This window comes from Pseudonaja textilis, chromosome 3 (assembly GCF_049901715.1).
Source record: "Pseudonaja textilis isolate UNSWEBS1 chromosome 3, rPseTex1.2, whole genome shotgun sequence".
Lineage (NCBI taxonomy): Eukaryota > Metazoa > Chordata > Lepidosauria > Squamata > Elapidae > Pseudonaja > Pseudonaja textilis.
The window spans coordinates 7,801,222-7,824,040 of record NC_141992.1 but is presented as its reverse complement, the minus strand read 5'-3'; the positions used below and the strand labels follow the sequence as shown (position 1 = coordinate 7,824,040).

General features: G+C 43.6%; 1 protein-coding gene across 6 annotated transcripts in view; it reads right to left on the bottom strand.

The window, feature by feature from the left end:
* Nucleotides 1-22,819, bottom strand: part of KCNQ2 (potassium voltage-gated channel subfamily Q member 2) — a 124,258-nt gene that overhangs the window by 26,631 nt on the left and 74,808 nt on the right. For 2 of the 6 annotated variants that reach the window (XM_087928882.1, XM_087928878.1), the window contains exons 9-12: nucleotides 22,297-22,326; nucleotides 14,470-14,538; nucleotides 11,987-12,016; nucleotides 4,055-4,108 (exon numbers count right to left, since the gene is read on the bottom strand). In XM_087928882.1, the coding sequence (XP_087785008.1) occupies nucleotides 4,055-4,108; nucleotides 11,987-12,016; nucleotides 14,470-14,538; nucleotides 22,297-22,326 (183 nt within the window). The remainder of the gene's footprint in view (nucleotides 1-4,054; nucleotides 4,109-11,986; nucleotides 12,017-14,469; nucleotides 14,539-22,296; nucleotides 22,327-22,819) is intronic. The other 4 variants (XM_087928884.1, XM_087928880.1, XM_087928879.1 and 1 more) reach the window with 3 other exon arrangements.

Genomic DNA, 22,819 nt, shown 5'->3' with positions numbered 1-22,819 from the left:
AGTGAGGAAGAGGCCCCCGAGGAGCCTGGGCCCAGGGTGCGCGCATGCAGGGCTGCTCGAAGGAAAGAGCAGCTGCAGCAACACAGGTGACTCGGGAGTAAGGCTGCAAGGTAATGGCCCCTCCCATAAGAGATAAAAGCCAGCTGAGAAACTGGAGTTCTTTGCAGGAAGCAAAGAAGTTTTTGCACTCAAACCATGTGGACGTTCAGAATATCTTGGTTGGTGTTTGGAGACTCTTTATGTTTGAAATATTTCTTAGTAACTTTATCTAGCATCCTTGGCAGCCTTGCACCACCTTGGCAAGGCTTGTTCTTATCAGAGACAACTAGTTTGAAACAGCCTTTTAACTGTGATGGAACGGAATTCGTAAAGAATCATTAAAAGGTTTCGCTGTTACCTCTGTTTCGTGTTGGTTTCCTTGGAACAAGGTTTGGGTCAGAACACAACCAAGCAAGTATTTGTGACTATCTCACTGGACCTTGCACCAACAGGTCCACACTCAACCGAAAAAAACAAACACCCACCATGCAGAGGGAACAATAAGCAAGGGAAGTGCTACAAGGTATGCATCCTAAGAGTCTGACTTTAACAGAAAGGAAGGAGTTTTGTCACAATAAGTGTTTATATCTCATTAAATGTCTGTGGAGATTCTCAGTCATCCAGGTCATCCCAAAGCTGCTTTTTCCAGAGGCAACTGGACTTTCTGGGGGGCGGGGTTTCTTTGAAGATGTTTTGCTTCTCATCCAAGAAGCTGTTTCAGCTCTCAGACCTGAAGAAGCTTCTTGGAATAGAAGCAAAATGTCTTCAAAGAAAAAAAAGAAAAACCCAGAAAGTCCAGTTGCCTCTCGAAAAAGCACCTTTGGGATATCTCATTAAAGTTATGGAGCTCACCTTTTCCTTACCGATCATGTCAGGTGGTGAAGCAAGCTAATTTAACTCTCCCAGGGTCAACCGGAAAACCAACATTGCATGATCTGACGATTATGTCCAAACCCTGGTTTGCCATTGCTGAAGTCATGCTGAAGTCCCGCTTAACGGGACCTGCAATTAAAGTAAATTCAGACTAACGTATCTCTTCCTGCTTAGCAGAAGTGCTAGAACAGGGGTTACTAACCCACCTGGGCTACTGCCCACTAGTGAGCCACGGCCTATTTGGAACCAGGCCATGCGAGTGGTGGGCTCACACAAACACACACACACACACACACACACACACACATACACACACTTCCTCATCAGCCACCTCCAGACCTGGGAGCTGTTGACTCTCCATCTGAGGTCTGACGGCCGGCCGAGGTTCTCTCTCTCTCTCTCTCTCTCTCTCTCTCTCTCTCTCTCTCTCCCCCTCCCTCCCTCTCTGACAGCTCCATTCCCCCTTCCCCCTCAAGAGCTCTTAGGTTGCCCTGATGCTGAGCCTGCCTCCCATGCCTCCTCCTCCGATTTGGCCGCTGGAGGGGCCGGTGGTTGACAGGTGACAACCAGGGCAGCCTCGGTGAGTCTGAAGGAGCACGAGATCGCGGCCCCAAAGGCTTCTCTTCTGCACATCCAAAAGCTTTTGCAAAAGGACGAAAGGCTTCGGGGCAGCAAATTCGTGCGGCTTCAAGGCCTTCGGTCCCTTTGCAAAAAAGCTTTCTGGTGCAGAGAAGCGTGAGTGAAGCTAAGCGGGCATACACCCACATCGGCCTGACACTCACGTAGCCCTGTTTCCCCTCCCCGCCCCCCTAAAATGGTTGGGGACACTGTGTGCTAGAAGATCCATAGTGGGAAAAATGTCCTCCATTTATTAGCTTCTAAAACAGGAATGGTCTACAGGAAGTCCTTGGCTTACCCCTAACAATTGGGAATCACAATTTCAGTTGCTAAGCAGGGCAGCTGTCAAGTGAGTTGCGTCTGATTTTAAGATCCTTTTGCCATGGTTCTTAAGAGTCACTGCAGTTGTTAAGTGAATCATGGGGTTGTTAAGCAAATCCCATCGATTTTGCTTGTTGGAAGCCGGGTTGGGAAGATCCCAAACGATGATCACATGACCCCGGGATGCTGCAATTGCCATAAGCGTCATTGCCAAGTGTCCAAATTTGGGTCACGTGACCTCAGGGTTCTGCCACAGTTCCAAGTGCAAGAATTGGTCATAACTTGCTTTTTTCAGTGCTGTTGTTAACTCTGAATGGTCACTAAACCAACGGTTATAAATCGAGGAACCACAAAGGCATAAAAGAGCAAAAGTTCCCTTTAATACAGGTGGTCTTCGAGTTATAATAGCTCATTTAGTGACTGTTCAAAGTTATGGCGGCATTGAAAAAAGTGACCGATGACCAGCTTTCATACTTACAGCCATTGCAGAAACATCTCCATGGTTACATGATCCAAGTTCAGACACTTGGCAACTGACTCATTTTTATGATGGCTGCAGTGTCTGGAAGTCATGTGATCCCTGTCAACTAAAAAATGCTTCTTTGGTCTTTTTAGTTGCCAGCAGAAAGGGAGTGGGGGAAAGCAGTGCATTCCTTAAATGCCTCAGATAATCGCCTTGGCAGCCAAAGCTGTTGGCACACAAGATTATTACTGGAGAGCATGATTTATGACTGTTAGCTATGGGTGTGTCTCATTGGAGAATATACATCCAGGTGGTGGTGGTGGGAAGACCAGGGTCAAGGATGAATTATTTGCTTATCAATGGAAACTGAGTGGAGCAAGTGGCCAGTTTTAAGTTTCTGGGTGTTACCATAAAAGGGGACCTGACCTGGGGTGCTCACATTGCAGCCCCGGTCAAAAGGGCCCAGCAGAGATTATACTACCTGAGACTTCTCGGAAAACAACAACTGAATGAAAAACTGCTGGTGACCTTCTACTGCTGCACCATAGAGAGCATTTTAACATACTGCCCCTCTGTATGGTTTGCCAATTGCACAGTGGCAGATAGGAAAGCACTCCAGAGGGTGAACGTCATTGCCCAGAAGATCATGGGGTGCCCTCTCCCCTCTTTGGAAGAGCTTTAGAGCTCCTCTGCCTTAAAAGAGTTCAAAACATTCTAAAAAACCATCTCATCCTGGGCACCCCCTTTTTTTGAACTATTACCACCTGGCAGACGGTACAGAATAATAAAAACAAGGACAAATAGGCTGAAAAACAGCTTCTATCCCAGGGCAGTAGCTCTCTAGAATTCTGCTGTATAGTGCAGTGTTAGTGCGATGTCAGGGGTTTTTGGTTCAATATGTGGAGGGTGAAGGATGTGTGCTTGTGTTTATTTTCACGGTCATGATGTGCACTGAAGATGGTGTTTGACTTCATTGCAATGACAATAAAGTAAAGTAAACTAAATGAACGATGTGTCTCAGAGTCAGCTGCAACCAGGAAACACTGACATATCAACTCCTAATAAATCAATCTTTTTTTACTCTGAGAGATACGGCTAGAGACTTATGGTTTGAAGGGGGGTGCATGTTGGAGCCCTGACACCTCTTTTATGATCTTCGGACAAGCAAAGTCAATAGGGAAGCCAGATTCACTTTAACGACCGTGTTACTAACATAACAACTGCAGAGATTCACTTAACAACTGTGGCAAGACAGGCTGTAAAAATGGGGGGGGGGGAACTCACATAATGATTGCCTCACTTAACCACAGAAATTTTGGGCTCCATTTTGGTCGTAACTCGAGGACTACCTGTATAACGCGGGAGATTGGGGTGCAGTGTGTTTGCTTTGCTTTGCTTTGCAGACTAATTAATACCTGGGGCCCTGGCACATTTAAATCTTTTTTTCTTTTCTTTTCTTTTCTTTTCTTTTCTTTTCTTTTCTTTTCTTTTCTCATGCCCTGGAAAACCTTTTGCTAAGCCACCTTCCCCGAAGCCGACGGCCCTCTTTCACAGACCCTGCCGTTTATCCGTCTTGCCAGGAAGAGAAAGATTCTGCCAAACCTCCTGGGCTTAGCACAGCTCACCTCTATGAAGCAGATGAATGGGCAGGACAGAAGGTAGCAGGAAAAGAAAAAGACAGAGAGAGAGAATGAGCGTGCAGCTTTGGATCGGTTCGGTGCAAAGCAATTGCTGTGGTACCTAGAACTTCCTGAGCAGCATCCACAAAAAGATTTTCTGCACCGAGTGGCTTGACTGGAAATGAGGGGAGAGTAGAAAAGTTAGACCAGGTGGGCTCCTACACAGCCAGACACATTGTAGAAGGCAGGGGGGGTGGGGGCGCTGAATGACAAAATGACAGAGTTGGAAGGGACCTTGGAGGTCTTCTAGTCCAACCCATTGCCCTTGATCATTTCGGGCAAATGGTTGTCCTGTCTCTTCTTAAAAGCCTCCAGTGATGGAACATACACAACTTCTAGAGGCAAGTCGTTCCACTGTCAGGAAATTCCCCCTTTGTTCTAGGTTGCTTCTCTCCTTGATTAGTTTCCATCCATTGTTTCTTGTTCTGTGGAGAATAAGCGGGCCTCCTCGTCTCTTTCGCAGCCCCTCAAATATTCAACCAAACCCCATAAAACCCCAAATAAAGCTAACTTCTTAACTAACCAAGTAAAGCTAACTTTTTTTAATCTTAATTTCTGTTCATTACCTCAGTTCAAAAATGAAATGAATTATTAAAATTAAAAAACCATGTGGATGCAGTTTTTCCAAAGGAAAGCCCGTCTATCTTGACAATTTTGAGAGGCCTAGAAGAGATTGTTATTCATCTTATGATAAGAATAACATAATAATACGTCATGTTATGGAAATTTATTAGCAGTGTTAGCAGCAACCTAGTTTGCAATTCTTCATTAACTGATCTATGTTCTAGAGTTGTTGTTGTTTTTTAATATTATTTGCCTCTGAAGATTAGTTAGATTAAAACACTTCCAGGGCCTTGGAAATAGATATCTTAGGGATGTTGGATGATATACCCCCGCAAATTGATAGTTATTGAATTAATAGCTTAGCTAAAATACATTCACATTAGGGATTGTTTTTAATATAGAGGGAGTCAGAAAAGCACTAATTTAATTTTCTGTTAAATTACCTCTTCCCAATCCAACTCTTCTTGATACATTAGATTTCGCTTCAAATATCATTAGCTAGCATGGCTTCATCTATTGCAGGGGTGTCCAACTTTAACAATTTTAAGACCTGTGGACTTCAACTCCCACAATTCCTCAGCCACCCATGCTACCTGGGGAATTCTGGGAGTTGAAGTCCACAGGTCTTAAAATGGCCACAGGTCTTAACATCGCTGCTCTACATGATAAAAAGAGAATTCCATATCTATAACATAGCACCTGGCTTGGCCCAAAGACCATCATGTTATTTCAGGTACCCTGTCCTAATAGATTCTAGAAGGCATCAATCTAGTGTTCAACATCAAATAATTTATGATACCAGCTTATCTCACAGCAAATAGACCAATGAGTCAGGTTATCTCATTTGACCAGTCCTTATGAATGTATTAAAACGCTCAACTACCAAATACAATAAACCAAAATAAAATCAATTTTGTCAAAAGTGTTTTTTGAGGACTGTTTTTGTGGACTGGAGCTTCGTCACCAGCTGGTTCACTTCATCTGTTGTTCATTTTCTGAAGAGAAGATTCCAGAAAATAAATCAGAATATTTTTATGTCTAGGTCTCCAAACTTGGCAACTTTAAGACTTCAACTCCCAGCATCTCTGGCTGAGGAACTCTGGGAGTCCACAAGTCTTAAAGTTGCCAAGTTTGGAGATCCCTGGTCTAAAATGAAACAATTCCTCCGCATCTATTAAAATTCTGTGTAAATTTTAGCCAGATATTTGTCCAAGAGCTGAATAAGAGATGCCCAGATACATCAACGCATGACTAAAAGTGTAGGGATAACAAAATACCCTCCACACTTTTCAGCAGGAAATGGAACCGTGCATGGCAGTGACCCTTGCAAAAGTAGGCCTCAACTTACGACCACAATCAAGAACAGAACTTCCTATGTTAAACGAGGCAGCAGTTAGGTGAGTCTTAGCCAATTTTCCAACCTTTTTTGTTATGGTTAAAGAAATCACGGCAATTGTTAAGTGAATCTGGCTTCCCATGGCTTTGCTTGCCAGGAGATTGCAAAAGTATGACTCTGGGACACCACAACAGCCGTAAGTACATGCCAGTTGCCGAGCGTCCAAATTTTGATCACGTGATCACAAAGGTGCTGCAGTGGTGAGTGTGAAATATGGTCATAAGTCACTCTTTTTAGTGCCACTGTAAGTTGGAATGGTCACTAAACGACTGATAGTAAGTTGAGGACTACCTCTAGAGGATTATCTATCTTGATTATCCAAAAATGATCCATAACAATACCGCAGGAAGTCCATTCTCCATCGGGACTTACCAGGAACAGGATAATGGATAGTCTAAAAACACTTTCTATAATTCATCCAGTTTTCTCCAGAAAGGAGACAAAGTGATCAGAACAATCAAAAAACTGAAACTCCAGAAGCCATGGGGATGCTACAATGGTTATATAAGTGTGAAAAGCAGTCATATCTCCCTTTTTTCAGTGCCATTATTATTTCGAACGGTCACTAAACAAATGGCTGTAAATCAAGTACTACCCGGTAACTGGGTAATCCTGATCTGTCACTGTAGCTCTGTTGAATCCTGTATGTAGAATAACAACAAAATAAGAGAGTTGGAAGGGGCCTTGGAGATCTTCTAGTCCAACCCCCTGCTCTGGCAAGAGAACTTATACCAGGGCTCTTCAAACTTGACAGCTTTAAGACTTGTGGACTTCAACTCCCAGAATTCCTCCTCCAGTCATGTTAGCTCAGGAATTCTGGGAGTTGAAGTCCACAAGTCTTAAACTTGTCAAGTTTGAAGGCCCTTGCCTTATATCATTTCAGACAAGTGGCTGTCCAATCTCTATTTAAAAACTTCCAGTGTTGGAGCATTCACAACTTCTGGAGACAAGTTGTTCCACTAATTAATAGTTCTCACTATCAGGAAATTCCTCCTTCATTCTAGATTGCTTCTCTCCTTGATTAGCTTCCACCCATTGCTTCTTGTCCTGCCTTCAGGTGTTTTGGAGAATAGCTTGACTCCCTCTTCTTTGTGGCAGCCCCTGAGATATTGGAACCCTGTTATCATGTCCCTCATCGTCCTTCTTTTCATTAAACTAGAACATGCAACTAATTCTGATCTGTCACTGTAGCTAAGTCAAATCCTATATGCAACTCACTAAGATCTTCAGGTCAGGGCAGAGAGAGGCAAATTAGGAATATGCAAGAATGTTCCCTTTTATCTCGAAAAGGTCTTACTCACAACCTTTGGAGGGAAGGATTGCCGCCTGCTAACTGACTTCCAAAGTCCCTGAGATAGGGCACAGAATCATAGGATTGGAAGGGAGCTTGGAGGTCTTCTAGTCTAACCCCTTGCTGAAGGCAGGTGTCCTTCTACCATTGTAGACAATGAATCTCCCATAGTTCCTTGAACACCTCCAGCAATAGAGCACCCACAACTCCAAGAGGCAAACTATTCCACTGATTGGTTTTTCTCACAAGTCAGGAAATTTCTTCTTACTTCTAGGTTGGCTCTTTTCTTTAACAAGTTTTCACCCATTACTTGGACCAGGGGTGTCAGACTTGATTCCATTGAGAGCCGCATCAGGGCTATGAGGGCTGAGTTGTGTTTGACCTCTGGGGGGCGCAAGGGAGCCGTGGTCATAAGGCATGGCCATCTTGACATCATGTTGGGGGGTGCCTGTGGTAGCCAGAGCGCTCTGCCTGCGAAAACGGACTCCCGAGCTCCGTTTTCAGCTGCAACAGCTGCCTGCAACCCTCTGCCAGAGGAAACAGGCTCCCAGGGTCCGTTTTCAGCTGCAACAGCCTCCTGCAGCCCTCTGCCAGTGAAATGGGCTCCCGAGCTCCGTTTTCAGCTGCAACAGCCTCCTGCAGCCCTCTGCCAGCGGAAACGGGCTCCCGAGCTCCGTTTTCAGCTGCAACAGCCTCCTGCAGCCCTCTGCCAGTGAAAACGGAGCTCATGAGGCCACACACGACCCTTCTGAGCTCTGTTGTTGCTGGCAGAGTCACTGCGGGCCGGTCCTTCGCTGTTTCCAGGGTGGTCTCGCATACCAGATCCATCCCCCCAGGCCTTGAGTTTGACTCATATGGTATCCAAAATAAAATTATGGGACCGTTCTTTTCTGAACTGCACTCCCGCTTTTAATTCAGGACAGGAATATTCTTGAGGTCAGCCTCTCTGTTTGAGTGTTCCATTTGTCCTAAGAGCACACTAGGCAGGCTGCCTGTCTTAGTACTTTGACATTTGAGCCAATGATCGAAGGAAATGGTGCCCTTCTCTTTGCTAGATGCATTTAAGCATCAGCTGGGCAGCCATCTGTCAAGGGAACTTGAATGTGGATGTCAGGACTGAGTGAAGAATTGGCCTGTAAATCGCTATGATTCTACGGATTTCTTGCAGGAAACAAGATACCGCCTATGTTTCTAGAACAACAACAACTGAGAGGAGACAACAGGAAGCAACAAAAAAGCTTCTCTGAACAGTTCCAAAATATGGGTAAGGAAGTCGACCTTCATACCTCTTCTCTTGGGCAGAACAATGGTTGCAAATACAGGCAGTCCCTGACTTATAACAGTTCATTTAGTTCCAAGTTACAAAGCCCTGGAAAAAGGGACCCATGACTGTTTTCCATGATTACAATCCATGTAGCATCCCCATGGTCACATTGATCAAATTCAGACATTTGGCAGCTGACTCCTAGTTATGACGGTTACATAGTTATGGTGGTCCTGGAGTCATGTGATTTTGCGACCTTCTGACAAGGAACTTGAATGTGGAAGCCACATTCACTTAACAACTGTGCTACTAACTGCAGTGATTTATACTTAACAACGGCGGCAAGAAAGATCGTGAGTTCGCTTAACAACTGTCTCACTTAGCAGCAGAAATTTTGGACACAATTATGGATGTACATAGAGGTTTACCTCTACAGAAGGAGAAGACTATAGGTAATAGTCAAGTTATGACCAAAATCGAGCCCAAAATTTCTGTTGCTAAGCAAGACAGTTGTTAAATAGGTTTTGCCACATTTAACGATGTTTCTTGTCACCGTTGTTAAGTGTATCACTGCAATTGTTAAATTAGTCATATGGTTGTTAAACAAACCTGGCTCCCCCCATTGATTCTGCTTGTCAGAACATCGTAAAAGGAGACCAGGTGACCCTGGGACATGGCAACCGTCATATATCTGAGTCAGTTGCCAAGAGTGAATTTTAATCACAGGACTATGGGGATGCTGCAACGGTTGTAAGTGTGAAAACTGGTCACAAGTCACTTTTTTTCAGTGCCGTTGTAACTTTGGACAGTCACTAAACAAATGGTTGTAAGTCCAGGGCTATCTGTATTACAAACAGGTGTCTTTTTCCAGAAAGGCAGCAAGATATAGTGGCTAAAGTTAAGGACATCCAAGTTTCACATCCTCACTCTACCATGAAGCTGTCTAAGATATCTTCTGGACGTCACCTTCTTCGGCCTCACCCATAAAAAAAAAGTAAGATAAGAATTTCAGACAAACTGGTAAACTTTACAACAAGATATGGAACTAAATCTTTTTTTAAAAAAATCAAGGGTTCCAAGGATAACCTTGGTGAAAAATATTGTGTAAAAGGGATCATATCCTAAGAATGTTGAGTGAAATCAGACGAATTTTTCTCTTCGTTTCTCCCTTTCTCTTCTCTGTCTTTCTGTCTCCCACTTATCCATTTACAGTATGGATCGATCCAATGTTTTCCAAACTGGGCAGCTTTAAGAGGTGCGGACTTCAACTCCCAGCATTCCCCAGCCAGCGTGAGTTGAAGTCCTCATCTCTTAAAGTTGCCAAGTTTGGAAAACATTGGTCTATACCCACTGATCCCTCATTCCACTTGCTGTCCGAGTGAATGCCCAGAGTGTCCCCTTGCCAGAGGCCTGACGTCTGCCATTTTGTTTGGCCTACATTTGAAATAGTTGAACTGCTGTAGTTCCACCGCACGCTACCATAGATTCACACGAAGGCATGGCTGGAACTAGGTTTAGTTCTATCACCAAAGCTGCATCCTGGAAATATTTAGGGCTTTAGCTTGAACTAAACCTGCAGCCTGATTTTCAACACTCTGCAAACCATCATCCAATGCAGAAGGCAGATAGTCAGGGGAACTACGTGCTTCGAACCAAGTTTGCAAGGAACTGATGCAGCCAGAGAGCAACTCCTCTGGCTTTCAAGAAAGAATTATTATTTTTGCTCAAAAGCAGGGATGTGTGACAAATGTTGGTGCGTACATGAACGTCCTTTCTTTCACTGCTGTTGGGACCAAAAGAAAGGCTGAGATACAGGTGAGGGAAGAGAGGATTAGGGGAAATGATCACCGCTTCGTTGTCGCTTCAGAATCGCCTTTCCCAGCCTGGTGTTCTCCCCGTGATCGGAACTACAACTCCCATCATGCTTCAGTCACCATGATTATGAGCTGAAGACTGATAGGGCTCAACCCAACACATCTGGAATGCCACAACTTGTGTTGTGGCCCGCCGGCGACCAGCAGAGCTGGCAGCAGAGTCGGACAGTGAGGCGGTTGGGGAGGAACATGGGCCAGTCCTGGAGGCTGAGGAAGGCTCGGACAAGGGCTCTGCGTCAGAGGCAGAGATGGGGCCAGGGCAGTCTGGCAGTCATCAGCTGCCTTGAGGCGGGGGAGCAGCTGTTGCTGGTTCCCAGCCTGCACATGCGCAGAGCTGCCGAAAGAAAAGAGCAATTATGAATAAAGGGTCGACGTGGGAGTAAGGCCACAGGTGGATGGTGAATAGCCCCTCCCATAGGGATTAAAAAAGGAGCAAAAGGGGAGGGGGCTTTTGCAGGAAACAATTCGTTCATTGCAGCAGTGTGAAGATCTGTCTGTGCATCTCAGAGACTCTGCGCTGAGCCCTTCTTTGTCAGCACTACGGTTGGAAATATTTACTTGGCAGCTCTCCAGGTTAGATAAAGTCTGTGCTCCTAATTTCACCCTTGAAAGACTGTCTGCCAGGCTGAAAGTGACTGCAAGAAATTCATCTTCGTTTAATAAAAGGGGTTTTGCCAGGACAAAGAGTCTGCTTAGTGCTTTTTTGGGGAAACCTAGGTCAGAACAACTTGGGAAGCCTGGTTTAACTTCTCAATTTAGAGAATTGAGACCTGTTATGCCAGCTTTCCTGCAAGACATGGATCCTCCATCTTCTTTTCCATTTTTGAAAGGACGGTGCCACATCTCAGCAGTAATCTGGAGGCTGCTGCAGTATCTGCTCTAGAACTCCCACCTGCTAAAAGTCACGGGAAAGGCAGAAAAGGAGGATCAAAGGCTCACTGTTTACAGGTTGTCCACACAAGGCATGTGGACAACACCGGAATGGGACAATTTGGCATGGCCAGCTCAGCACCGTCAACTCACCTCTGTCAATTCACCACCACCAAGTCTCCACGAGACAACTCCAGGCAGCCAACTTTGCTGTGGTGACAGCTTGCTGCAGGCGGGCAAGTGAATGGGTGAACAGAGCGCATTGGGGTGAGTGGCAGCATATGGGGTCTTCCCATTTTCACATGCACCACACTGGTGATTGGCAGCGGCTCTGCACCTAGCACAGCAGCGGCAACAACAGTGCCGTGTGTGAAAATGGGAAGCCCCCGGCCACTGCCACCTCTCCACCACTTACTGCAACACACTCTGCATTCTGGCTGCCCACCAGGAGATGCTTAGTGGTGAGCTGGCCATGTGGAGTTGTCCTGCAGGAACTTGGCAGATGTGAGTTGGCAGTGATGATCTGGCTGCGGTGAATTGGACAGAGAAACCCTGTGGACATGGTTTCATAGCACGGGATGCGAGTGTGTTGAACATTTATGGTGTTTGTTTGAATGGCTCTCCTTGTTGCTAGGACCCATCACACACGTGACATAAAGAGAACGGGAACACAGACATAAAGAGAGAGTGAAATGGGAGGGCATAAAAGATGGACTTCAGTAAAATATACAGACCTTGGAGATGATTCTGGCTGTTGTTCTTTCCTTAAAGAGAAGCAGAAGTATGTTAGTTAGCTGTCTGGCTGGCTGTCTGGCTGGCTGTCTGGCTGGCAGGCTGGCTGATGGTTGGTTGGTTGGTTAGTTAAATTTTATGCCGCCCATTGCACTGATGCAGCAAGTCTGAGCAGCTTACCATAAGATAACAAGTTTTTTAAAAGTACTACAAAACAATTAAAATTAAAAGAAGTAAACAGAAATGTTAACAATGAAGCTACATTTGCAGTGAGAAAAAATGGACCAGGAACACCAAACAAAACTAAGTAGCAAAACAGAAGAGAAAGAGAGTCTATGCCAGTTTGCCATGGGCAACCCACCGGTGCCAACTCGCCAGAGGACATCTTAATGTGAGATAACTGTAACTGTACTCTAGACCCATTGCTCTTCTTAATATTTTTAATTATATTATTTGACTGTTTGTACCAGAATTATGGCTGCATTGGACATGGGGCAGTGCCTAAAAGAATATTCAGACATTGGAAAAGTTATATTATTCTGAGCGTCTGTGGAGAATCTCAGTCATCCAGGTCATCGTTGTCCCAAAGGTGCTTTTTTCAAGAGGCAACTGGCCTCTCTGGTTTTTCAGTGAAGACATTTTGCTTCTCATCCAAGAGGCTTCTTCAGAGCTGAAGAAGCTTCTTGGATGATAATCAAAACGTCTTCAGAGAAAAACCAGGAAGTCCAGTTGCCCCTTGCAAAAAGCCCCTTTGGGATTATTCTGAATGCCATATTATATCATTTCAGATAACATAGTATGTGTAATTTTTGTCTGTTTTGCAAAGGGCAACATTTTATACTAGTCAAAAGACACAGCAATACATGTTATTATTGCAGGAATGTTGGGATAACTTTGAATAATATTTTGTATTGTTCATATTATAGTACTGAATTCATTAGTGAGCCAGTGACTCCTAACCAGTAAAAAATGTAAGGCAGATTTTTAATCTTCTTTTTTCATTCTTGGCCTCATTCTTAGCCTCATATATTTATTTATTTTCATTTTCTTTAAGATGAAAGATTTCCTGATGAACTGTGTATGTACAAAGCAACATTTCAAAAAAAATATATTAAATGTTTCTTTTCAAAAATATAAATCCTTGTTGTTTTGGCTTTTACCTTCATTTGCTGTTTTCATAGCCATCATATATTTCCAAACAATTAAAATTGAGACCAAGTTCATAATCCGGTGGCTTGTGCAAGCAAAGCAGGGGAATATAGGCTATAGAATTCCTTCCTTTTGACCGGCCCATTTACACAGCAAAAGGATAGCAAGTTTTGACAGATGACTAAGCCCAAATTCCCACAGGCATGGAGAATTGCAGCCATCTGACCAAACTTGCTTTGTCTTGTGCACACAAGCAAAGAGAAAAGTGAGTTTAAATGATTAAAGCATATTCCCCTAGGCAGAATACATGCGTTCACAGTAGCTATTTAAACATACTGGCTTACACAAGGGAAGTAGAAGGAGAGATGGCTAGACCTGCATTCCTGTAAACTATCAGAGATGACCTTGACAAAGAATGTAGAAGCTGGTAACAAAACATGAATTAAGCCTAGAAAAACCAAAAGCACCAGCGAGAAATTTGGTTTTATAGAGGGAGAGAGGGGAATTGTGGGAAGCTTTCAAAAGTCTGTTATTATCAGCCATTTTCGTAAAGTGGAGTTGCAGTGTTTCTAATGGGGTTGGTTTCCCAATTTAGCCTACCTCAAAGGGCTGGCATTCTTTTTAAAAGCCTCACAGTGATTTCTTTTTTTTCTCATACCAGTGCTACCCAACCTTAGTCTTTTTAAGATGTGTGGACTTCAACTCCCAGAATGCCCCAGCCAGCATTGCTGGGGCATTATTGGAGTTGAAGTCAGGGGTGGGATACAACAGGGTTAACTACCGGTTCGGGATTTACCAGCTTCCCTGGCAGCTGTGAGCCACGTGCCTGTTAATCATCATTAGCAGGCTGCCTGCCAAGAAGCAGCCTTTGAAACAGCCCTCTTTTCTTGTTTTTTTAACTGCAGCTGTGCCTCATTCAATCAGGAAATAAAGATCAGGTAAGAGCCCAGGTGGGCAGGTGGGCAAAAACATCAGCAGACATAGAACCGGTTCTATGTCTGCTGCTCTTCAGAGCTACCGGTTCTACAGAGGTGGACAGAACCGGTAGAAACTCACCCCTGGTTGAAGTCCACCCATCTTAAAATGGTGGAAGGCTGGGAAACGTTGTCTTATACCAAAGAGAATCAAAGGAGGTTTCTCTCTAACGTCTTCCAATCCCAGACTTAATTCATATTTCTCTACCTTTCCTCTCCAAGGTCATTTCTGTGGTTCTCTAAAATTCCCCTCTGCTGGGATTTCCAACTCTGTTTGCAAGAACTCCAGTACAGAACCACAAAAATTCCCATTTCACACGCTAAGTTTATTTTCCCATAAGTCATTCTCCGCCATTACTAACCTGAAAGTTAATCCTGATTTGCTCTTCAGATTTCTCAGCAACTCTAGCTGATTCAAAGGTGGAATGAGCCTAAATTGGAAGAAATCCAAAATCAATTTCAAGCAAAAGAGAAAGAGAGAGAGAGAGAGAAAAAAAAATAAGAGAGAAAACACAAGAACCATCTCATGGAAAGTTTTTCCCTCCCTTGGGATTGTGTGTCTGTACCATATATTGCAAATACAGAAGAATGGGAGGTGAATTAGGAATTTTCATCTCTAGATGTTCTCTAAAAGCAGGATGAGCAGATAAAACTAGTATGAGAAAGGAGGAAGGTGTCTCCAAATGGATGACTGACTGGAATCAGCAGAGATGGCAAAATTGTCTGCCTTAATCAAAGAAAAAAAGACACGTTTAACTTTGTTTCTGCTTGGAAACCACTTCTGGGCTTTGTGCTTGAGGTGGAAAAAAATGAATCTCTGAATTTGGATTTTGATGGTTAGATTTAGTTTTGTATTTATAGAAATGGCTTGTATATATTATTACATATACTGTATATATGCTGTATATATAGTACTATAAACTACATATAGCCTCAGCTTTTTAAAAGTAAAAAAGGTGCATCTATATGCAATTTTTTTTTTCTACCATGCTAAAAAGAGTCGAGTGGTGAAATGTGTAGTATGAAGGGCATTTAAGTTCTCCATCATTCTTGGAAACCTAAATTTGTGATCCCAACCCAGTCCAGTGAAATGCTGGATCCCTGCTAGATCCCTCTTGTTCTGTCCAGATCCCCAGCATTTTCAGCCATAGTGTGATATGGTTCAAGACCCCTACCTCAAATCTGCTTTCTACTCCCTGGGGGGATCACAACCCACAGTTTGAGAACTCCTTGCCTAGACCGAATTTCCTTGCAAGAACTCCTTTTTCAGCACGTCCAGGAACCGATTCGTTATTCGGGTTTGGGACACAATGTGAGCATTTTTCTCTGACAATTCATTCATTCCTTACCCTGAAATTCCTCAGCAAGACTGGGTGGCTCACTTGAATGCGCCCTTCAAAAACCAATCAACAAATTGTCCCCCCAAAATTTGTCTGGAATGAATTAGCCCCCAAAATGCCAGTTTGTTGCAAAAAAAAAAAAAATAGCAACGTGACGCATATATGAGCCACGTCTTCGTTACGACATAAACTTAATGAGAATAACTTCCTTCACTTTAATGAGAATAACTTCCTTCACTTTAATGAGAATAACTTCCTTCACTTTGTCTCCACCCTTGAGACTTTATTCCCATTCCTTCCAGAATATGTGGTTTTGTTAGATGTACCATGCTTTTGAATAAAAGAACCGGGCACAAAGAATCATACAATCACTGGAATAAAACAAAGTACATGCAGTAGAATGTGAAAATTTTAAGAAATTTCACCTGGTCTGTAGGCTTTATTTGAGGCCCTGAACATGGAGAGTTCTTTTTTTTTCCTGTTACTATCAAGACAATCTTGACTTCTTTTTGACAGCTAAGATTACCAGGTCTGGGCTGCAAAGCCTCAAATGACCACTAGATGGTGACAATGAGACACCAAGATGTGGTCCTTTACTGCCACCTAATGATAGCCTGTAGTTTGGCAGTTCAGATCCAGAAACCTTAATTAAAGTATATAAAACAAAGTACTGGACGGTACACATTTCCGGTAGCGAAAGATACACTGTGAGTTGTTGCTGGAAGCACACACAACAATCAGGCAAAGTCAACATCGCTGGTCATGCCTCAAAGCAATCGGTTACAAAGCAAACACAACATGGGTGGCACAAACAAGCTACACTCCCAAAAGTACACCCATGCACACACCACAAAAGGATATTGGGGACCGGTTGTGATGAAGCCGGTGTAAAAGAAAAGTAAGAGTGAGGAGGGTCATCAAAGATCAAAGGGAGAGGTTAGGTCATTTGTCCAATGCTAAAAAAAGACTGTATCCTTCTCTACAGGTAATCCTCAACTTGCGACCACAGTTGAGCCCAAAATTCCCCTTCCTAAGCAAGACAGTCAAATGAGTTTTCCTTCATTTTACAATCTTTCTTGCCATAGTTGTTAAGTGAATAACTGCAGTTGTTCAGTTAGTAACACAGTCGTTAAAAGGTCGCCAAAGGGGATGAAGTGATCCCGGGACATTGCAACCGTCATAAATACATGCCAGTTCCCAAGTGTCCAAATTTTCATCACGTGACCATGGGATTTCTCCCAACGATCATTAAGTTTGAAAAAGTTTCCCAAGTAGTGGTGGGATTCAGCCGGTTTGCACCAGTTCAGGCGAACTGGTTGTTAAATTACCCACCCACCCATCAAAGGGCACGGCACTGCGCTGCAATGGAGAAACGGCCAATGCAGCAACTGACACCAGGGAAGGAGAAAGCCGCTTTCCCTCTTTCTTGTCCCTGCTCCTCCTCCTTCCCTTGTGCCAGCCACTATGTTGGCTGTTTCTCCATTGCAGCGCAGCGTAGTGCCAAGGATCCACTTCGATAACGGGTGGTGATGGTAATTTAATAACCGGTTTGCCCAGGGTCAGGTTGGCTATCGCAGAAGGCACATCCTGCATAAGCTGGAGCTGGAGGATGGGAGTGGGCTACGCCAGGGGTCCCCAACCACCAGGCCCTGGACCGGTACCGGTCCGTGGAACATTTTCTACCGGGCCGCCAGTTTGCTGGGCGCCGCCATCTTGTTTTGATAAGAAAGTGTTTCCAGTGAGCTTTTCCAGTTGGAAAGCAGCGTTTGGGTGCTGAAAGAATCCTCGCGCCTTAGTTTCATCGAGTGGGGTGGTGGCTTCGAACAAAACTAAGGCGCAAGGATTCTTTCAGCACCCAAGGCAAGGCGAGCCGAGCGACCGTCCCGAAGTCATCCTGAAGCCCATCGACACAGGTACAAAGGAGGAGTTGAAGGTGGCGGGGAGAAGCGGGGGACGGCTGGCTGGCTGGTCGCTCGGCTCACCTTGCCATGCGTGCTGATGCCGGTACCGGGCCACGGATCATTTTGTGATGCCGGTACCGGGCCGTGGCACAAAAAAGGTTGGGGGCCACTGGGCTACGACTCCCATAACAGCCAACCTGACCCTGGGCAAACCAGTTATTAAATTGTTTGAATCCTGCCACTGTTCATCAGTCACTTTTCCCAGTGTCGTCATAATTTTGTACAGTGAGTAAATGAAGGGTTGCAAGATGAAGGACTTAGTCAAACTCAAACTGTCTTGCTTAGCAGCATAAATTTGCGGCTCTTCGGTGGTCTTAAGTTAAGGACTATCTGTATTCCCTCTCGCAGATGTATATCCTACCTTTATCCATGGGAAGAGAATGATCAAAAACAGCAATAACATTCATCTCTCTATTACGTTTTATCCTAATTAAAAATGAAACAGCTTTTGTTCTTGTGACAAGGTGAAGGACGAGTTTGGTACAGATGAAATGAAAAGCAAAATCGGAGCTGATCCGTGCCTCCTTTTTCACAGTCACGACCTTTGCAGCATGGATCATGGGATCAAAACTCCGTGTCAACTCATAAAATATTTCTCTGGTCTTTTTAGAGTGGCCCACAGAAAGGGAGGAGGGGGGAGCAATGCGGCAGCTTGCAAAACCGAAACTGCATTCCATAAATGTTTTCAAAGATAGTAACTAGGTGAGTGAAGTTTCCGCTGTGCAAAATTCTAATTGGAGAGCATGATTGATGACTCTTGGCTATGGATGTGTCCCATTGGAGAATATGAATTACGATACACCCAGGGGGTGCTGTGGGGGTCAAAGTGACAATGAATGATGTGTCTCAGAGTCGACTATACCCAGGCAGTGCCGGCATGTTAACTCTCAATAAATCCTTTTTAAGTTTTGGAAGTTTGGCTCGAGACTCATGATTTAGATGGGGGTAACTGCCGGAATCCTGACACTCAAATGCCTGGCAACTGGCTCATATTTATGACCATTGCTGTGGCCCAAGGTCATGTGATCACCTCTTATGACAAGCAAAGTCAATAAGGAAGCCAGATTCACTTAACAACTGGGTTACTAACTTATCAACTGCAGTGATTCCCTTAACAACTGTGGCAAGAAAAGTCATAAAGTGGGACAAAACTCACTTAACAAATGTCTCACTTAACCACAGAAATGTTGGGCTTAATTCTGGTTGTAAGTCAAGGACTACCTGTACAGTAAGCCAGACTTACAGCAATTGAGCAAGACAACCTCTATTCTATTGTCTGGTTACAGCGATCTTCAAACTTTGAAACTAAGAGCTGTGGACTTCAACTCCCAGAATTCCTCAGGCAGCAGTGTTGGCTGAGGAATTCTGGGAGTTGAAGTGCACAAGTCTAAAAATTGGCAAATTTGCAGACTCCTGGCCTAGAACATTTAACCCCAGGGTTTGTTTTTTTTTTTAAGGCAACTTTAAGGATTCCCCAACCAACATGCTGGGAGTTGAATTCTACACATCTTAAACTTTCCAGATTTAAGAAAAAAAGCACTGATTCAACTCAGGGACAATATCTTAAAAAGGACAGTATGCTCATATGTAACTGGTCGAAGCTACAATGACGTCAAAATGACATCTTCCACGTTATGGCATCTTCACGCAAATTATACTAAAAGCCTGATTTGCATTATTTCATGTCATGAGTCACACGGCTTTCTTTACTGCTTTCAAATGTGATAGTTTTGATTGAGATAATACGCTAATGCTTCTAGAGGCCCGGCTGTAAATTCTGGTTTACTGTTGTATAAGCATGCTGGCTGGGGAATTCAGGAAGGTGAAGTCTGCCGTATATCTTTAAAGTGCTGAAGTTGAGAAACACTAAATTGGATTTAGCTGTCAAACCTCAGCTCCATTTTTAGCCCAGGTTAGCATTCATACAAACCCAATTCATCAGAAAGTATACTTTGATGAGTTTCCTATTTCAGGAACACAGAGTGTAGCAGAGCTGGGAGCATAGTCAAAACTATTTAGCTCCATTTGGTTTAGAATAACAGTACCACATTGTTTGCTGGCTATTTTAAGATAGATGATAGATAGATAGATAGATAGATAGATAGATAGATAGATAGATAGATAGATAGATAGATAGATATTATGCATAGATATGCATACACACACACACACTAAGATAGATAGATAGATAGATAGATAGATAGATAGATAGATAGATATTATACATAGATATGCATACACACACACACTAAGATAGATAGAGAGAGATAGAGAGAGAGATAGACAGATAGACAGATAGACAGACAGACAGACAGACAGATAGATAGATAGAAGAGAGATAGATAGATAGATACTGTAGATAGGTAGACAGACAGACAGACAGAGATGGATGAGAGAGAGAGAGAGAGAGAGAGAGAGATGGAGAGATGGTATACTGTTTATGTGTTTGTGTGTTTGTGTTTGTGTGTGTGTGTGTGTGTGTGTGTGTGTGTGTGTGTAGGCGTGGATGGCCTACACACACACACACAAGATGCTGAGCTTATCTGCTGGAAAGCTAACAGCCCAGGTTCGAGACCCAAGCGCTGCGCCACAGGGTGAGTTCCCGTTCCTTGCTCCAGCTCCACCTAACAGTTTCGAAAGCATGAAAATGCGAGTAGATTAATAGATGCCATTTTGGTGGGAAGGTAACAGTGTTCATTGCGCCTTGGCGTATCTATTGGAAATCTAGATCAATGACTAGTTTACAAGCCAGTGAAAAGGTCCCGACTCACAAATACTGCATTTCTTGACCTTTTTATAGTAACTGCAAAGAAATCGTTATAACATTTACATGCAGAAGATCCCTACCTCATTCCCCAATATTCCACCCAGATGGGATGGGGAATTATTGTTTTCTTCCCAACAATTAAATAGCAGAGAGAAAGAGAGATAACTGGACTGAATGGAGCAAGAGAAACACTTGTAATGGCATATGGGAATGACCTTGGAAAACAGGAGGAAAGCTGCATCTAGGGCAATGGTGGATAAAAGGCAGATGAGTCTGCAGAGGCAATGGGGACATGGAAACACATCAGAAGAAACCCTCCCTAGTTTCTGGGGCTGTACAGGTGGGTGGAAGGAGAAGAAGCGCTTATACAGTTGCAAAATTCTGTTAATGCAACCTTGCAATACAGTAGAGCTAATATTTTGGGATAAGCTTCTGGTGCGGACCACATCACAAAGCTGACCCACCTACAAAGTGGTTTAATATGCTAAGAGTGTGCTCCCCTACACATTTAACCTAGTTACTTAATTAACTACTTTTCTAAGTGTTCTAAATACATTTAAACTGCCAACTGCCCAGTCGAAACTCTTGCATGCCACAGAAAAATGAACAGGCTAAAAATAAATAAACTTTGGTGGAGTCCTTGGTGTTCTCTGAGCTTGATCGTTTTGTCGCAGACATTTTTTTATCCAACTAGGTAACATCATCAGGGCTAGAAGGGAGTGTGGTTTGCTTGCTGCTTATATCTAAGTGGTTTGTCATGGTTGGTGCGAGTGTTCCTAATAGTTCCCTGATTAGACTGGCAGGGCAAGGTCACTTGGACATAAACCAAGAGCAAACCCCACTCCCTTCTAGCACTGATGATGTTACCTAGTTGGGTAATAAAACGTTTGCAAGAAAACCACCTAGCTCAGAGAGCATCAAGGACCTCAGAGTTCAATCCCAAACTGCAAATATTCCCTTCTACTGGTATTAAACTTAAGGCGGTGGCCACACAATTAGCATCTAGTTAAGCGTGTTGATATAACCACAGTGAAAACACAGAGGAAGGAAACAAAACTTACAGATTATGGGTAGTGGTGGTGGGAATCAAAAGGAAATGTGCAGTGGAGTAGAAAAGCCATCAACTGAGAAAATATGAGAGACAATGAAGAGGATTGCAGGAAGCACAGTTGTATAAGGCAGAGGTCTCCAAAGTTGGCAGCGTTAATACTTGCAGACCTCAACTTCCAGAATTCCTCATGCTGGCTGGGGAACTCTGAGAGCTGAAGTCCACAAGACGTACGATTGTCAAGTTAGGAGGGCTCTGGTCTAGAGTGAAAGTAATTTGGTTGCTAATCTAGCACTAGCACTAGCATTTAGACTTATATACTGCTACCACAGTGCTTTACAGCACTCTCTAAGCGGTTTACAGAGTCAGCAAATTGCTCCCAACAATTTTGGGTCCTCGTTTTGCCCACCTCGGAAGGATGGAAGGCTGAGTCAAAACCTTGAACCTGGTGAGATTTGAACTGCCAAATTTCAGGAGGCCGGCAGCCAGCAGAAGTAGCTTACATTACTGCACTCTAACCACTGTGCCACAGTGGCTCATATCTGTGTTTACATCATGCCAGGCCAGGCTAATGGCAAAAATCAAGTATTCTTCTAACTTAGGAAAAACCAGTGACCAGAAATAGCTGTATAAATGCAAGATAATTCAAATATTTGCTGACCAACTGAATTTCACCGCAGTACTCACCTGCTGTCTTCTACAGTAGCTTGAAAATATCTTTTCTTAATCTGTGGGTCAGAGGAGGAGGTCAAAAAAGTCAAGAGGACTTCCACAATGGCGTGATTGAAGCTTCCATCTTGATTTTTTTTAACCATACCCTTCAGATACTTCTGTGGTGACAATGCCCAGCACAATTTGATATGCATGTAAAAGAATACACAATCCTTGGTTTGACGGCCTACACAAGGTAGTTTTTGCCATATTTTGTAGAGGTTTGTCATTTAAGGAAACCTGTTTTGCACGCAATACAGAAAAGCTGAGTGAGTTTCATTCCAAAACAGACTGAGGAGAAAAACAACAACAACGAGAGCCACAACGTGACACACAAACACCCATTCACATGCACTGCATACCTGGAGGCACCATAGGTTTGTGGTTGTGAGCTTTCAAGTATTTTCAAAAAAGGAGAGGAAAAAGGAGGAGGAGGGGAAAAAAATAAAGAATATTTTGAAATTAAGTAGGAGGGGTGGGTGAGAAACAGAACAAGGAAAATTAGCATAGAGCCCAAGTAGGTTCCATTGAGTAGGCAAACTCCATACATGAATCAGCCGGCGAGTATCAATGTGCCTTAGAGATTACAATTTATAAATATTTTAAGTAAATTTATCAGCCATGACAGGTGCAGTTTGTTGCTTCAAAAACTGAACCACAAATGATTACTTCTGCAGAGTCATCATTAAAAACCCGAGAGTATTAAAATGTGTTACTGGATATAGTAGGGGTGACATGATAACAGTGTTCCAATATTTTAGGGGCTGCCACGAAGAAGAGGGAGTCAATCTATTCTCAAATGCACCTAAAGGCAGAAAAAGAAGTAATGGGTAGAAACTAATCAAGGAGAGAAGCAACCTAGAACTAAGGATAGATTTCCCGATA